The sequence below is a fragment of the Plasmodium sp. gorilla clade G2 genome (genome assembly GCF_900097015.1).
Source record: "Plasmodium sp. gorilla clade G2 genome assembly, chromosome: 11".
Lineage (NCBI taxonomy): Eukaryota > Apicomplexa > Aconoidasida > Haemosporida > Plasmodiidae > Plasmodium > Plasmodium adleri (nom. inval.).
This window is the reverse complement of record NC_041703.1, coordinates 1,260,455-1,279,986: the sequence shown is the minus strand read 5'-3', so window position 1 is coordinate 1,279,986 and position 19,532 is coordinate 1,260,455. Positions and strand designations below refer to the sequence as shown.

The following is a 19,532-nucleotide window of genomic DNA, read 5'->3' as shown; positions in this document are numbered from 1 at the left end:
ATGTACTAATATATTTATATATTTTATATATGTTGGTTTTCTATATATAATAAAAAAATATATACATTTTTTTTTTTTCCAATTTGTTATTTTATTATTTTATTTTATTTTTTTTTGTAAACGTTTTAATCCCATTTCCATAAATTAAAATATAAACATATAATGGAGAAACCTTTTAATTTAAATAATAATTTTAAGAATAAATAATTTATAATTAAAGTTATTTATTTTATTAATATTTGAAGATATCAATTATAATATATATATATTTATATATTTATATTTATATATACCTTATAAATTTAATTGTTTGTAATATGGTACAAAATATCAAAGTAAAAGTAAAGAAAAGCAAAATAACGGAAAGGAAAAATAAGTCCCAAAAGGCAAAAAAGAATAAGGAAAAAATAGTTGTAAAAAGTTTAAGAAAGGTAAAATAATAAAAATATATATATATATATATATATATTTACATTTATATATTTATAGATTTATTTTCTTTTTATAATTCTTTTTTGTAATTTTTTTTTTTTTACTTTTTAGAAGAGCAAATTAGTAAAAATTAACAAAATTGAAGAGATGGCAAAACGATTATGTGCTTCGACCAATAATAATCTGAAATTTTTAAATAATGAAGGAAAGAAAAAAGAATAATATAAATGATAAATGGCTTATATTTACAATGATCAAAGATGTTTTTACAAATAGACCAGTCTTATAAATAAAAGAGTAGCAGACATTATTACATGATATAAATAAATAAATATATATATATATATATATATATATTTACATATTTATAACATTTTAATATCATTTAATTTTTTTTATTATTTTTTTTTTTTATATTGTATTATTATCATATTTTTTATATCATTAGATTATATTGCTTTATGTTTTAATTTTTTTTTTTTTTTTTTTTTTTTTTTTCCCTTTTTGGACATATTCGTCATTGTCAGATGATATGCCATGTAAGACATTTTCAACTTGCTCATATTCATCACTAGAAGTGTAAGAGGAATAGTAATTATTTTTCTCTTTATCATTGATATTATTGTGATTATTATCGATAATATGATAAAATTTTTTTTTTTTTTTATTGTTTTTATCTTTATTTGTTTGGTGATTTATTTGTGTGTCAAATATATTTTCTGAGTGCTCTAAAAAATTGATGTTGATATTTTTATTTTTATCAAATAATATATGGTTATATTGTTCAGCATGTAATAAAATGGAATCTACATATATAAAATTTTGAAAATCTATAATTATTTCATTTCTAAGATGTGTTTCATTTATTAATTCGTCTATAGAATCTTTATAATCTATACATAAATAAATAATTAAATTATTAATATATTTAAAAAAGAATGATTTTGTTTTAAACATAATTGTTCTTAATGATAATAAGATTGGTAATGTATTTTTTTTTAGAATATTTTTCATTAAATCATTTAATACTTTTACACTATTTTCTACATTTTTTATTCTGATATTTTTATTTTTTTCTTCTAATTTAGGAGCAAAATCTTTTTTAATTTTAATTTTCATTAATTTACAAGATAATATATTTAATACATCTAATAATACTGAACCTTCATTATCTTCATCATTTAATGGTAAAATGGTTTTCTTTTTTATTTTGTTCTTTTCATTAATTATATCATCTTCTTCGAAATAATAATTATCATAATTATATACATATTGTATTAAATATTCATTTATTAATTTTTGTTGTAAAGAAAATTTTTCACTATTACTTAAATTTTCTAATAAATAAGAATATATTTTATATCTGTCAATATTATTATTTATATGAAAGATATTTCCTATATGTATTAAATGTTTACTTAATTTAAAATTATAAAAATTGTTTAAAACAAATATACATTCTATTATATAATTTATTATATTGTTTTTATTCGAATACATCATTAAAATGTGTTTAAATACAGATAAAGATTGTTTACGTATTATTTCATTTTTATCTGCTAATAAATATAAAACACCAAAGAAAAATTGATTATTATATTTTATATAATCTTCTGATAATAATTTAGATAATACATAAAATGATAAATATCTAAGAAAAGAATTATCATGTTTAAAAAAACGTAAAAGAACAAATACAAATTTATTACAGGAACTACCAAAATTTATTATCATATAATATATAAGAATAATTAAATTATTAAGGATATTCATACAGGTATTAACATTCTTTAAATCTTTTTCAAAATTTAAAAATAATTCATTACGTATACTAACACTTTTATCAATAACTAAAATGCTTTGTGTTAAATAAATACAATTCTTAATCATTATATTATTACTACTACTACTACTACTACTACTACTATCAGTATGTGTCATTATTGTTGTATTCATTTCTATATTATCAATATTTTCATATATCTTCTTTAATTTTATACACACCATATTTAAAAACGTATCACCCTTCTTAAAATCATTTATCAAAAATATAAACGTTATTAATATATTACAAAATATATTATTCAATTCAATAGTTTCAATATGTTCAAAAAAATATATTATTTTATTTTTTAATTTTTCTATAAAGTCATTTATATTTTTTTTCTTCTTTCTTATAATATTCAATATTATATATATAAAACATATAGGACAATTAAAATGATATATGGTATTTTCCATCTTAACCAAAAATGATTCATCTAATTCTTCTTCTGTGCTATCTAACAAATTATAAAGAATAGTAAATAATTTTAATAAAATATTTTTTAATATTCCATTAGTACATATTTCTTTTTCATAAATTAAATCTTCATCACTTAATATATAATCAATTAAATTTTTATTATCTTTTGCTTCTATATTATCATTTAATACTACCTTGGACATCTTATCATCATTATGAATATCATTTTTATTATCATTATGATTATCATTTTTTTTTATATCATTCATTTTATCTTTGCTTTTTATTGATGATAACGTTTTATATTTGTTATTATATAATTCCATGTTCCTTTCATTGTTCATATTATTTATATTCATCAAATATATTTCGTAACATCTATTTAAAAGAAATAACACATTCTCAAATTTTATTTTTTTTTGATATTCTTTAGATAACTGTATTATAAAATCTAATATAAATGTATTTAATACCTTTATTGAAAAATATCTCATATTATATAAAAAAGAATTTAACACATTTATAAAGTCTTCTAATGTATTATTCTTCTTTTTTTTTAAACATGATATTATAATGTTAAAATGTAATAAATCATATTTAGTCATATATTTTAATATACAAATAAAAGTATTATTTAAATCATTCTCAAAATATATATCAAATAAATGAATTAAATATAATATACCATCATTGTTCCTATCATATTCTTCATCACTTTGTTTTTTCAAATTTTTATTTTTTTTCTCTTCCATTATATTATCCATATTTATATTTCCATAATTATTATCTTCTTCATTATTACAATCAATATTATCCTCATTTTTAAAGTTATTATTTTTTATATCATCACTTGTTGAAATAATATCCACCTTATTTGGTATATCGTTACCTTCATATTTTCTTGGAATATCATTTAAATATTTCCTACCAATTTTTTCAACTAATTCCTGATTAATTTTAAAATATGTTATATTATACTTTTTTAATACTTGTTTAATTTTATTCTCATTTATATTTAATAAGGAACTTGACAAAGCAGGTTTAATAAAGGTATTTAAAAATATAGATATACATTCATCTTTTATAGTTTCTTCGATATCTGTTATTGATGAAAAAATTATTGCTATCCATATTTTAGTAATATGAAAATCATGACTTGCATTAATAAATAAATTATTAACAGTTAATAATACTTGCCTACGAACAGAAGACATAGCATCTAATGATAATGTGCATAAATAATTATAAACAAAAAAAAAATATATTTTATAATTTAATTTTTTATGTATTAATGTTTCAAATATTGCTTCTATATATTGTATAATTAATTTTCTTATATTACTACGATTACTATAAATGTTGCATGATATAATTTTATACATATTTATTTTTTCATTCATTTTATTAAATATAAATTTATATATTAATGAATTATCATAATATTTCTTATTTGTTAATGTAACTAGGATAGATAATGCTTTTGCCTTTACAATTACATTTGGATCTTCTAATCTTTCCAAAAATAATTTAAATAAGCTTTGAAATATAGATTCATTTTTATTAGTTCTTTTCTTTTTTATTAAAGATAAAAATAAGTCAAGCATAGTATTTCTTATTTGATATCTTTCACAATTCATATATTTTAATAACAAATTTAAATATCTAACCATTACACTTTCATATGTAATATAATATGTTTTATTATCAACAAGAAAAGTTCCTTTTCTTTTATAATTCAACTTATTAATGAAATTATTTCTATACACTTTTTTCTTTGGATGTTTATTTATTTCGTTAGGATCATCTTTTTCTTGAGATGATTCTTTTGATTTTATTTCTTCCTCCTTTTGTGATGAGACTGTATCATCCTTATTCATATTTGTATTTTCTTTCATACTTATTCTATTGGTTTCTTCGTTACTTACATTATTTGTTATATTATCATCATCATCATTTACATTAATTTCTTTTTGATTATTTGTTATATTTTTTATTCCATTCTTATGTACTTCGTCTTCGTTTTTATCCTCATCCTCTGTCTCCGAATATATAGATGAACTATATTCATCTGACAATTTAAAAGAAGCATTAGAATCAAATCTCTTTCTACTTACTTTTCGACTTTTTATATAATTTGCATCTATAGATTTGGCATGTTTCCTTTTACTATCACCATCTTTTATAAATAGAATATATTCATCAGAAATCATCTTCATAATATTATATCTCTTTTCAATTTTTCGGCATTCTTTTATTAATATTTTGATTAGTTCGATGAATACATTTTTTTCGTATTTGTCGCTGTGATTTATTATAAATATTTCAATAAAAGAAAATATAGGATTGCCTACAAAAATATATATATATATATATATATATATATATATATATGTATGTATTTATTTATTTATTCATTTATTTGTTAAAAAATATATTGTAATAATATTTAAAAAATTATTAATTTCATTTTCGTTTTGTTATATCTTTATATATTTACATGCATTCAAAACAACTTCATCTTCAAATGTTATGTCATCCATGTTTGTATTCCCTTGTCTGTTGTATTTATATTCATTATTTAATAGATATTGTTTCTTTAGTTTATCATTAATTAGAACTTGTGGTATAATAATACGAACACAATTATTTAAAATATTAATAAAGAATAAAGTAATTAAATTATTTATATTATTTATTTCTTCTAGACAAAACATATTTTCTTCATTCTTCGTATCTTTTATAACAGATAATATTTTAGCTAATATTAAATTTATAATTTTTACAAAAATATTTACTTCTGGGCCTATATCATATAATTCCCAATTTATATTATAAGTAAAACGAAAGTCATAACAACTCTTTACTATCTTTATTAAATAGTTTACACATAATATGTGTAAAGAATATATTAATGGCTTTTTAATTAGCTCGATAAAAAATTTAATTAACTCAAATATACAATTCTTATCATTTATGTTTAGCAAATTGCTTATATCTATATATTCTACGCTATTATGTAAAGTAAGAAATATATTTTTTAAAACGTGAAGTTTGGACTCTATAAAACATGATACAAATCAAACATATATATATATATATATATGTATATGGTTTATATTTATACAAGAAAAAATATGATTATTATTATATGTTTATTTATATTTTTCTCTCTTTTATTTTTACCATCTATCACACTATCATTTTCAATGTTTTTTAGCTTTAAAATTTCTTTATCATTAAAATAAGAACAACAAAATAAGAATCTCTTCAGTATTCCTTTGAGTATGAACAGACGAAATTTCAAAATTTTCTTGTCGTTCTGCATCCACTAAAAGAATATACAATAAATACATACATACATATATACATAAGTAAATATAAACAAATAATTATATATATATATATATATAATATTGTTGTTTATTATGATAGTGTATGTGTTTTCCTTTACGTGTAGCATATTAAGATATATAAGGCAACTATAATTTGAATTATCATCATTCTTATATATTAAGTATGATAAGAGGATGTTTAAACTAAATAAATAAGACATATTAACACCTTCAGTATATTCTTTCTTATCATTGTTATGTCTATCTTTTGTCAACCATTCGATTATTCGTTTGCTGAGCTTGAATAAAGAACAAGAAAAAAAAAAAAAAAAAAAAAAAATATACACATATATATATATATATATATATATATATTTCTTGTAACGAATAATAAACATTTTAATATAATGACATTATAAATTACTTATTTTTTTTTATTTTTATTTTATTTTTTTTTATTTTATTTTTTTTTATTTTTTATTTTTTTTTTTTAACTGTTGTGTTATATATAGGATAAAACGATATATCACATAAATCTTTTAATATATCAATATTTGATGAATTAATAATATTATCTAATTCAGGAAGTATAAAATCAATTTTATTTTTTTCATAATAAAAAAAAGAATCATAATGTTCCATTTGAACATATGATATATTTAACGAAATAATATCCGATTTTAACTTTCTATATATTTTTTCTATATTATCGATTTTTTCATATTTTTCTTTGTTTTCTTTCATAAGTCTTAAAAATATATTATTATGAATATTCAAATTATATTCAATGGTATTTGTTTTTGTATTTATGGACTTCTTTTCTACTTTTCCCCTTTTCATTTTTTTTTCAATTTCGTCGTATACTTCATCTTCATTTAAATTGACATGCTTTCCTTTTTTCTTATGTAATTTATCTGTATTGTTCATATTTTCGTCTAAATAATATACATGTGTTTTTTATAAAAATAGTTAAGTGTTACCTTCAATGAGGTTATTATATATATATATATATATATATATATATATATATATATATATATATATGTATACATATAGTTATTTATTCATATATTTATATTCCTATATCCTTTAAAATACCAAATGCAACAAGAATATGATATCATATAAAAATATATAGTCTAATATATACATTTAAAAATATTCCTATGAGTGTATATAATATATACATATATGTATGTTTCTTTTTTCTATTTATTATACATTTAGAATTTCATAAAATTTACACATTGTAATATTTAAAAAAAAAAGCGAAAAAATAGTTTTTCTTTTCTCTCGCACACATTTTTAAAAATGAGCTTATCACATTTCTAGAATATATAATATTTATTCATTTATAACATCTGCATTAAAAAAAACCACATTTTTGTTTCATATTATATCTTAATATATACATAGGATATATAATATCCTTATGGGTTTCATTTTTTCTTCTTATGATGTCTCATAGGATAAATATTTATTTTTGAATTATCTATAGCAGAAATAATAAAGTATGCTCATATGGATAATGTACATATTTGTATTTATAATTATTAATTTTTTTTATTTTTTTTTTTTTTCTAGTTCTTTAAAAATTTCTTGCATTATATATAATATAATTTTTACTATATTGTTGAATACATTTTTTCTTTTTTATTGTAAATATAGAAGTGCAAAATGTGTGAAATGAATTAACATAAATGATTAAATGAATAAAGAAAAAATAACTATAATATAAATATTATAATATATATATGTATGCTTATATACAATATTCTAAATAATATTGTAAAAAGTATATATTCTTCCTTTTCTTATATTTATTAAAAAAGAAAAAAATGAATGAGCCTATTTAAATCATATGATCTAATTTTTTTCCTATTTATATTTTATACATATTTGTATGATATTTTACTTTGATAAAATACACACCATGGAAAATTTTTATAAATATACAAATGGTCATATTATAAATAAATAAATATATATATATATATATATATATATATATATATATATATTTATATTTACACATTTCATTTTCTTTTTCTTTTTTTTGAATAATATATTATTGATCAAAGAACAATATTAAGGTTTAATATTTTTTTTTTGTTTTTTTATGAATAATGATTTTTAAAAGGTTCTTCCATAAGTATCCTGGAGGAAGTAAAATAAAATGTTATATAGAAAAACGAAAGAAAAAGAAATTAAATATAAGTTTATTTCATCAACCTCTATATTCTAAGAATTCGAAAAATTTTATTGATTGGAGATATAGTACTCCTAAGTCAGGGTATAAATTAAAAATCAGAATAATAAAAAAAAAAAAAAAAAAATTATATATAATATATGTATAAATATATACTATGTTATATATATACATTTTTAAATGTTATTTGGAAAAAATATATATATATATATATATATATATATATATATATATATATATTTATTCATTTATTTATTTATATTTATATTTTATTTGACTGTTAGGTATGAATATATGTATATATATGGAGAGAACACTATTGAAATAACGAATTTACCGAATAACAAAACTAATGAATATATTCAAGAACGTCTAAGAAAAAGTTTAAATAAATATGGAAGATTAAAAATTATAAGATGCTTAAGCCATAGGAATGATCCATATATAAATAATAATATTTGTTATGCTACATTTTATAATAGAAAAGATATGTATAAATGTATACGTAATATTAATATAAGACTTCCAATATCTTTACAGTATAAAATATTAAAATTTAAAAGTTTACTTTCTAATAAATGTAATGATTATAATTATTTTTTTAAACAAGACCATTATAATTACAGTGCTATAAATATAGCTTTGAATTTGTTTAAATATTTAGAATATAATAATTGTAGTATGAATATAAAGGATATCTACAAGCATGTATTTGAATATTCGTTTTACCCTCATAAAATTATTTCTTCAGGAATATCAGTTTATAAAATATTTAAAAACTGGACAAATTTTATATATTTTTTTGATAACTTATTTCATATTGTAAAAAAAGATGATGATATTTTTATTACAGCCAAAATTCTTAATGATCAAAATTTATCTGTTTATTTAAACAACAAATTAATTGAATTAAAAAAAAAAACGGAACAGAGTAATTCCGTGTATTGGAGGGAGCACTCTTTACAATTACCCGAGTATGAAATATAAGGCCAATATATATATGTATCCAAAAATGTTATTATACATATATATATATATATATATATATATATATATGTATGTATGTATGTATGTATAATTTTATAAATATTCATTTATATTTTCTTGTTTTTATAGAGAAATTGAAAATAGAATAAATAACGATCGTCCAAAAAAGCTAAAAGAGGAACTTCAACTTTTGTCCAAGACAAAAGATTTTTACAAGTTATAAAGAAAAATATAATATATATGTATATATTATACATAGTATTTTAATACACATTTTAATATATTTTATATTGTTTGCTTCTTAGGATTCATGACGAACGACACTTATTTAAACTGAAATTAAACAAGGAGCGAAAAGAAAAAAAAAAGTAAAAAAAAAATTTCATTAAAATATATTCTTAATGTGTTGAGTGTTCATTTTATATGCTTTCATAATATTTTGAAATTCATAAAGGGGAAAAAAATATATATTTATCATATTTATTTATTTATTTAAAATTAAAATAAAGTTGTACCATAATAATATATCCTTTTTTTCATTATATAATTAATAAAAATGTATATATACATAAATATCACCAATATGTTTATTAAAGTTTACAAATATTATTTTTATTTTATTTTATTTTATAGGATGTTAAAAAAAAATAAGCAACAAGAAAAGGAAGAAAAGGAAAAGGAAAAACAACTTAAGAAGGAAATGTACTGATATGTTAGATTAAAGAACAAAACAAATAATTTTTATTTCTTTAATTATTTCTTATATTATTGTATTTTTTTTTTTTTTCTTATATATTGAATTTAATTCAATTGCACATGACTTAAAAAAATAAAAAAAAAACATATATATTGTAATGAATGAATATATATATATTTTTTAAAATGCTCAAATAATATATCTTTTTATTATATATAATTTTTTTTTTTTTTTTTTGGTTCATATTACTTTTACATTATATATTTATTTTATTTTATTTTATTTTAATTTTTTTGTTATTTTATTAAATTACTATTTCTTAAAAAATAATGTTAATTTTATATTATATTATAGAATGACGACAAAATAAGGTACAGCAAAAAAATGGTACATTTTAATTTTATTAATAGATAGAAAAATTAAAAAGTACCTTACTTAGGTGATATTTTATAAAAATAATTTTTATAATTTCAAAATTATTAGAGAACAATATAAATATAATGTTTCTTTGATTTTTAAATATAAAAAAACTTTCTTTGTTTTTAAAACAATTAATATTTTATGGACTTATGAATTAAATAAACATATATTTTTGTATGAACAAGAAAAACTAAGCCTATCAATTTGTTTGATATATATAGATAAATAAATATATATATTAATATAATTATAATTTTCCCTATTTATTTAAACATAGACAAAATAGCATAAAAAATAAAAAAAAAAAAAAAAAAAAAAAAAAAGTACTTCATAATATTTTATAAAACATTTATATATTATAATATTTTAGTGTAATTAATTGTTATGATCCTGTAACATTAATACATAATAAAAAAGTTAAATTGAAAAGGAGGAAATGTATAAATATAAAATAAAATATATAAAAACATAATTTTTTCATAAAAGGTATATAAAAATAAAAAACAAAAAGAAATAATTATCCTTTTATTTAAGTGTAATATATATATTATTTTTTTTCTTTTCTTATTTTTTTTAGGTTATTTTGTGTTTCTTTTTTGAAAATAATTATATATATTTTTTTGTTACCTTTTATATATTTATTATTATACTTATTTTTTTTTTATTTTATATGTATATATTTTTTAATTCTGCTATTTTATTTTTTCTTTATTTTTTTGTATATTTTTTTCTTTTTTTAGATTTTATGATTGATTATTATTTTATTTTTATATTTATTTTTTTTTTTTTTTTTTTTTTTTTTTTTTTTGTGTAATTTTATTTTAGTTAGTTTTTTTTCTTGTTTGATATAAAAATCATTTTTTAAATATACAAAAATATGCTAGATTTGCATTAAAATTTCATTCAACATATTATTATTATTTAAGAAAAAGATTTTTTTTTTTTTTTTCTTTTGATTTTAAAAAATGACTTCTGTTTCTATTAGCACAATAAAAAATATATTAACATGTATATAATTATTTTGCATGAGCATAATAATATATAATATATATGACTATATATATATATATATAATATTATAATTTATATATTTCTGGTATATTTTTATATATAAAAAAAAAAAAACAATATAAATCATATTATAATGTGTATATAATATATATATATTTTATATATATTTATTTTAAAAAGAAAATAAATATTCTTAAAAAAAAAAAAAAAATTTAATGAAACAAATATTTATAAATGTTTTTTTATTGAAACATATATTATTTATATACACTAATATATTATAATTAATATATATATATATATATATATATATATATATAATATAGTTTTATATAATAAATATATATTTTTTTTATTTGATATATTTTACATAATATTTTGCTTTTTCAATAAAAAAACATTTTAATAAAAATGAAATTTATTTCTGTTTTATTGCTAATACAATTTATAATATATATATTTTTTTTTAAAACTGTAGTTAAATCACTAAATCTGAAGATTGATTTAGATGATAAACGATATACAGTTTTATATGATGAAAAGAAAGTAAAATTCGCAGATCTCGATCTTTTAAAAATTATGTTTCATCCGAATCATGTGAGACATTGTAGTAATTCTATTATTAATTTTATGATGAAATTATCATCAAGACAATTACCATATATTTTGTTTGTAGTAAAAAATATTGATATAACATTTGAGAAACCATTAGAATATAATGATGATTATAAAATTTTTGGTGCTATAACTAATTATGGTAATACATCTATAAAATTCACCGTATTTGGTATAGGATCCGAAAAAAAAAACAAATCTTATACTAGTGCAATAGATTTCTTTAATGTTAAAAAATTATTATTAGATAGTTATACATCTAATAATAATTATGATGCCGATGAAAATAATAATGCCATTCATAATCTTTTAAAAAATTATAATGAAAATAAATCAGAACCAATCAAATTGAATGAACAAAATGCTAAAGAATTAGCAGAAGGAAAAACATGTAAAATCTTTTTCAAGGCTCAATATACCTTAGTTAAAATAAGTAAAGTGGGATCAAAAGCATCTGTAACTGAAGATTTTAAAAATGAAAACCCAGCAATGGATGAAGAAAAATTAAAAGACCTAATTAATTCCTTTTGCTAAAAAGATACAAAAAGAATAATTGAAAAAAAAAGGAAAACATCTTTTTTTTTTTTTCCTAGTTATTTTGATAATATATATGTTTACAGAGAAAGTTTGTATATATATATATATATATATATATATATATACATGTATAGGTACATATTATATAAATATATATATTATATATATATATATATTCATACATATATAATATATACCTATTTATATAGCTACCTGTTATTTTACTCCTCTATTAATATATTATCCTATTTATAGATATTCCTATTTATATACATACGTAATTATATATATAACAATTTATATGTACTCCTATATTTATGCAAAACACTTTATATGTATACCTATTTATATACACACCTATTAATATATATGCATAACAATTTATATACATATACTATTTTTATATATAAAATAGACATTTTAAATTTGTCTATATATATATTTACACATCCGTTCCTATAAATTTTGTATATTATTATTTTTATTCATACATAATATTGAAGTTCTCTTTATGCATTACCTTTTTATTTAAGGATGTACACAATTATTTATTATTTTTTTTTTTTTTTTACACATTATATTTTAAGAAGTTAGGTTATTTTTTTTGTACATTATTTTTTGATATAGTAATTTTTATAAAAAATATTTTCATTTTCATAAATTTTTTATAAATTATATTATCTTTATTTTTACATATCGTTTTGATATTATATATATATATATATATATATATATATATATATATGTATATATTCATTTTTATAAACATTTTTTTTTTTTTTTTTTTTTTTTCATTAACATATATTTCTAATTTTATTTTAACTAGAATTTTTTCCCTTTATTTTTATATAAAAAATTATTTTTATATTTACACCAACATAATATACATAAGTATATTTCTATATAAATAATATATAGTGTAATATATGTAAAATTTTTTTATACAAAATAATTGGTAATATAAAAAAATTAATTTTCATTTTAACAAACTTTTTATTTTAAATTAAAAGGGTTTCTATTATTTAATTTTTCGAATTATAACAATAAAAAAATATATATATTAAAAAAGTAGTAAATGTATATCATCCTAAGTTTAAAATAATAAAGAAAAATTTATTTAAAGAGAAAAAAATAATAAAATATAAAATTATAACTGTGTACGTTGTACAAAAATAATGTATTTCTGGTATTATTCTTTTAAAACAATAAAATATATATATATATATATATATATATTTATTTTATATATATTATATTTTTTTTTTTTTTAGGATATTTATTCAAATGATAATGTTCACGAATGAATAAATTAAAAAAAAGAAAATATTTTTAAAAAATTATACAAAATGATACATATATATATATGAATATTTTAATATATAATATTTATGTATATTTATATTAAAAAATATGGAAACATGTAATTTTTATTATCTTTTTTCTTTTTTTTTTTTTTTTTTTTTTTTTTTTTTTTTGTTTGCACTGAATATTCTAAAAGAAACTGTATATTTTATACATATTATATAATATATAAATATTATATATTATATGTATATATAATACATACATATAATAATTATATGTTTATTTTATATATAATATAAAACTATTCTTTATATTAAATATTTTTTAAAAAATAAAAAAGATAAAGAAAATCATTAAAATAAAAAATATATTCAACGGAATATATTTATAATATATATAATAATATAAATATATATAATTTTATTATAAATTATATATATATATATAATGTAATAATAATAATATATATATATATATATATATATATATATTATAAATGTAGAATAAATTTCTTATATTTCTTTATTGTGAAAGTAATTTTTTATAAAATATATTAAATTAAGGCTTATATTTTATTATTTCATTTTTATTTTTTGTTATATATATATATATATATATATATATATGTATATATATTTTTATTTATGTATATATAATTTTTGTGTGAAAGCATGAAGAAATAAATTAAATAAATGATTTATATATGATTATAGGATAGGTTATAATATATTTATATATTTAATTTTATTATTATTTTTCTTTATTTTTTGCTGTTTAAAATTGAAGATATATTAAAGACAAAAATATATAATATCAATAAATAATAATATTTGTTTTTATTATTATTTATTTTATATTATATATTTTGGTGTATAAAAAAATGAAAGTTATGATTTCTGGAATATCGAGTAAAATTGTTGAATCAAAGAAAGCAAAAATATTTCTTTTAGGAACAAGAATATTATGGATTTTTACAACAATAATATATATAGTACTTTTTGATTTTTTAACTAAAAAATATGTATCATTAAGTGAAGATGATATCGATGATTATAATATAAAGGAGAATGAAGAAGAACTTATAAAAGATGATAAGATTTTTAATAATTATTATAATTCATATAATAAGATAAATTTAATATGTGGAACGTTTCTTATATTGTTATGTATAATAAATATAATAAGTAGCTTTTGTTCTAAATTAAGTAGAGGATATCTGTTAAATTATAAGAGGATGATTGGATTTGTAAGTTTACATTTACAATTATTATTTATTGGTATAATGTTTTTACAAAATCATGAAAATGAATTATTTTTTTGTAATATAAATAAATATATATATTGGTTTGAGGATTATGATAATAAAACAGATCTCTTTATGAATTCTGGAGAAAATTTATGTAAGGTACATAATTACTCATATATCTTTCCAGCTTGTTTTTTATTTTTTTCATTAATTGAATTTGTAGTTTTATATTTTAAAATAGAAAAACATTTCCGTAAAAAGTTTTTAATATTTTATATTAAAATGGCTAATGGATTTATGTATTTAGCTCTTTTTTATATTTTCCTAAAAAGTAAAAGTTTTTATAATAATATTTTGTCAGAATACAATATTTTCACTTTAGATAATTATAGTGACCCTATTAAAATAATTATATTTGCAACACAAAAACAAAAGATGTATTATTTTCAATTATTATTAGTTAGTACAGTTTCATCTGCTATTGTATTTTGTTTATTAGGATATTTTGATTTATACACAATTATAAAATCTTGTCGATTTTCTCTTTTAGTTAATATACCTATAAGTGTATTTACCATGATCGTAATTTTTAGCCAATTACTTTTTTCAAGTTATATACTTGAAACAAGTGCTTTTTTTTGTGCATATGAAGAATTTATTGAAATTCATAAAAGTGATCAAAAAGCCTCAAACAGAATGATTGCACCGTCAAATATTACAGAAACAGATTGGTTCTGTAATTTAAAATCTTTTGATTATATTTATTTTGCAAATATATCCACATGTTTCTTAACCTTTGGTTCTGATTTCATAGTATCTCTCTATTTAGTTTTTTCAAAGAAATATGCCCCAAAAACTTCTTAAAAGTTTAAATTCATACAAATATTGATAATAAAAATATATATATATATATATATATATATATATATATATATACATAGATATATTTTTATATATTTTTCTTCTTTTTTTTTTGTTCTTGTGCATTTGTCATAAATATATATATATATATATATATTTATTTATTTATTTATTTATTTATTTTATTTTTTATTTATTTAAAATCTAATTAATTATTTTTAATGTGTCATTCATTTTTATTTTTCACCATATTATTTAATATATATATTTTTATTTTTTTACGTCCTTATATTTAATATGTATAATATATATGGCTAACGTTTTATTTGTCAAATAATAATTTGATTATAAATTGTACATATATGTTAAAAGAACAAAAAAAAAAAAAAAAATCATCACATTTTTTTTTTTAATTATTGTAGAATTAATTTTTAAATTAATAATAAAATTATTAAATAATAAAATATATATATATATATATATATATTCAAATTAATATATTTTTTGTAATATAAGAAAAAAAAAAACTGTCCAAAGTTTCTTTTGATACATACAAGTCTAAATTGTTGTCACTATGTTTTATAGGAATTATTAATGTCATAAAATTTTACCCTAATAATTTATAATTGATAGTATAAAATATTATATATATATAATATATAGATCTTTTTTCCTTTTTCTTTTTTTTTTTTGGACAAACATTAAAATATATATATTAAAAAATGTAGTTACAGGGAAATACACACCAAATGTTATTCTCATTTGTATTATATATATATATATATATATATATATATTCATTTTTATATATAAAACATTGTTGTATATATGATGAAATAAATAATTATTCAAATATATGATTCAAGTACTAGAAAGAGTATATACGTACATTTTGCACGAATTTATGTAAAAATATATATATATATATAAACACCATTTATTAACAAGGAAAATATAAAAAATGAACGTTCTTATGATTTTTTTTTTTATAATATAGTATATCATTTTTATATTTATTAATATTATTATTATACATATGTTCCAAGGTAATGCAAAAAAAAAAAAAAAAAAAAAAAAACATGTTATTTATTAAGATAACCTTATTAAGAATAAGAATGAAAAAAATTAGATGTAATTTTTTTAAATGATTTTTAGATCTTAATATTAATGATATTAGTAGTTAATATGATGAGGGTTTTATAGAGAAACCTACTATTGATTTTAAAGCTGAACATGCTTTAAAGAAATGAAAAACAAGCAAAATATAAATAATGATAATTATGATGAACATAATGATCATAATGATGGTACTGATGAATCCAAATTTAATGATAAAAATGCTATATATGATAAAGCTAAGAAAGAATAACCTTCCCATAATAATCATAAAATAAACGAAATATATAAATATATATATATATATATATATATATATATAATAAAGGCAAAATAAGAACATATACAATAATAGTACTTATTATATATATGAAGAAACTCATAAATGTATTTTCACAAAAAAAGTCGGATATGATATAAAAGATTCAAAGAAAAAATAAAAATATCGATTCAAGAAATTATATAAGAAAATATGAAAAAGAGAGAAGCAAAAGAAAATAGTAAGGATATATAAACAATTATACCAATTCAAATATAAAGATAGCAATAAATAAAGATACATTTATTAAGAAATATAAAACTGAAAAGAATTAAGATGAAAATGAAATTGGATATAACTGGTGTGAAGAATATTAGAAGTCAGATATATAAATATGGAAATACCTAATGATAGCTATAACAAAAAAGGTTATCAAAATATGTAAAATTTAAAGGACATAAAATATATTATACCCAATATTTATGATATCAATATCGATAACCTAAAATTTAGATAATCTGATTAAGAATAATGACTTTTTACTAAATGATATTTCTAACAGTATTAAAAATGACACTAAAACAAATTATATATAAATTATGAAAGTATAAATAATCAAAAGAATAACGAATTTGTTGATATATATATATATATATACCAAATTATATATTCTACTACTACTTCTTCAAAAGATAAGCATTTTAATTTAAATATCATATTATCAAAAGATTTAGGAAAAGAAAATAAAAAATTAATATTGTATATAATAACATATTAAATAAAGTTTTAAACGAATTAAATTGTTTGAACGAACAAAAATAACATTTCAAAAACAAAATTCCAGTGTTACAAAAACTAAATATTTCCAAAATAAATATTGAAATGTTTTGAAAAGATAAATCAACAAAATAAAGAAAAACATAAAAAGAAAAATATATAGTAAATAAATTCACCAAAAGAAACACTATAATGTATTCCGCATATTAATTATGATGAAGGAAAACATTATATTATATATATATATATATAAAATACCATTTTACCTTTAAATAAAAAGGATAATATAATAAATAGTATAAATGCCGATATGGTGCCAAATAATTTGGTACTTTTTCATGATTTACAAATGGATAATATTTATAATAAAAATGAAGAGGACAATATGGTAAAACATATATCCATTTTTTTTTTTAAATAATTAAAATTAAACATAAAAAAAAAAAAAAAAAAAATTAAAATATAAAAAATAAAATATATTAAAAAAAAAAAAAAAAAAGACAAAAATTAGTTTCCGTTTTATATATATATATATATAATTTTTTTTTATGGAAAATGCGGCATATGTGGAGATATATATGTGTTTACATATTTTTATCCATATTTTTAATATATATATAATATATGTGAATATTTTATTATAATTTTGCTTTGTACTATTGGTAACAATATATTTTCATTTATCATTTTAATTTATTATTATTATTATTTTTTTTTTTTCATTTAAAATTTTATGATATTATCCATTATTTATCTTATAAATAAATATTTAATTTTAGAGAATAAAATTTTACATATATAAAATATATTTTTTGTGATCATATATTTTTACATATTTGAAATATTGCATTTTTTCATTTTTTTTTGTAAAATTTTTTTTTTTTTTTATAATATATATATTTAAATATATATGTAAATATAAATAAATATAATATGTATATAAATATACATATATATATATATATATATATATTTATAGAAATTTTTTGTTTCTGTTTTTTACTGCACGCTAAATAAAAAAATTATATTTTTAAAATTATTTTCACACTTAAATATATTTTGCTGCTGTTTTTTTTTATATATAGACAATTGTAACCAAAAAATAGAAAATAAAAATCTAATATAAAAAATTACGACAAACAATATAATTATATATATAAATTATTTATATACATAATAAAAATTAATATTTATAGAAATATATTTTTTGTTGTTCTTTTAATATATATATATATATATATTTTTTTTTTTTTTTTATGCAATATTTAGAGTAAAATAATAGTTGTAAATATAAAAATATTTTATATGTATATATTTTTATATATATATAGAGGCATAGTCATTTTTGTTGTTATATTTGAAATATAATATTATATATATATATATTCTATATTGTAATAAAGAAAAAACAGAAAATATGTAGTACATATATAAAAAATATATGTATGTAATACAAATATTTAAATATTGATGATTATATTGT

General features: G+C 16.2%; 5 protein-coding genes across 5 annotated transcripts; 4 read left to right on the top strand and 1 right to left on the bottom strand.

The window, feature by feature from the left end:
- Positions 1–317: 317 nt before the first annotated feature.
- PADL01_1133900 (conserved Plasmodium protein, unknown function) lies at positions 318–654 on the top strand (the record flags this gene model as incomplete). Its single annotated transcript, XM_028682813.1, has 2 exons — positions 318–431; positions 544–654. 2 exons carry the CDS (start codon positions 318–320, stop codon positions 652–654), a joined length of 225 nt encoding a protein of 74 aa, XP_028539054.1.
- A 237-nt stretch (positions 655–891) lies between these two features.
- PADL01_1133800 (conserved Plasmodium protein, unknown function) lies at positions 892–6,936 on the bottom strand (the record flags this gene model as incomplete). The annotated part of the gene is made up of 5 exons (XM_028682812.1): positions 892–5,024; positions 5,175–5,735; positions 5,861–6,005; positions 6,129–6,308; positions 6,505–6,936. The coding sequence occupies 5 exons, from the start codon at positions 6,934–6,936 to the stop codon at positions 892–894; spliced, it is 5,451 nt and encodes a 1,816-aa protein (XP_028539053.1).
- Positions 6,937–8,135: 1,199 nt separating this feature from the next.
- Positions 8,136–9,914, top strand: PADL01_1133700 (conserved Plasmodium protein, unknown function; the record flags this gene model as incomplete). Its single annotated transcript, XM_028682811.1, has 5 exons — positions 8,136–8,302; positions 8,503–9,192; positions 9,335–9,421; positions 9,511–9,573; positions 9,839–9,914. 5 exons carry the CDS (start codon positions 8,136–8,138, stop codon positions 9,912–9,914), a joined length of 1,083 nt encoding a protein of 360 aa, XP_028539052.1.
- Positions 9,915–11,744: 1,830 nt separating this feature from the next.
- On the top strand, positions 11,745–12,482 carry PADL01_1133600 (conserved Plasmodium protein, unknown function; the record flags this gene model as incomplete). The annotated part of the gene is made up of 1 exon (XM_028682810.1): positions 11,745–12,482. One exon carries the CDS (start codon positions 11,745–11,747, stop codon positions 12,480–12,482), a length of 738 nt encoding a protein of 245 aa, XP_028539051.1.
- A 2,188-nt stretch (positions 12,483–14,670) lies between these two features.
- PADL01_1133500 (conserved Plasmodium membrane protein, unknown function) lies at positions 14,671–15,900 on the top strand (the record flags this gene model as incomplete). Its single annotated transcript, XM_028682809.1, has 1 exon — positions 14,671–15,900. The coding sequence occupies one exon, from the start codon at positions 14,671–14,673 to the stop codon at positions 15,898–15,900; it is 1,230 nt and encodes a 409-aa protein (XP_028539050.1).
- Between the last annotated feature and the right edge of the window lie 3,632 nt (positions 15,901–19,532).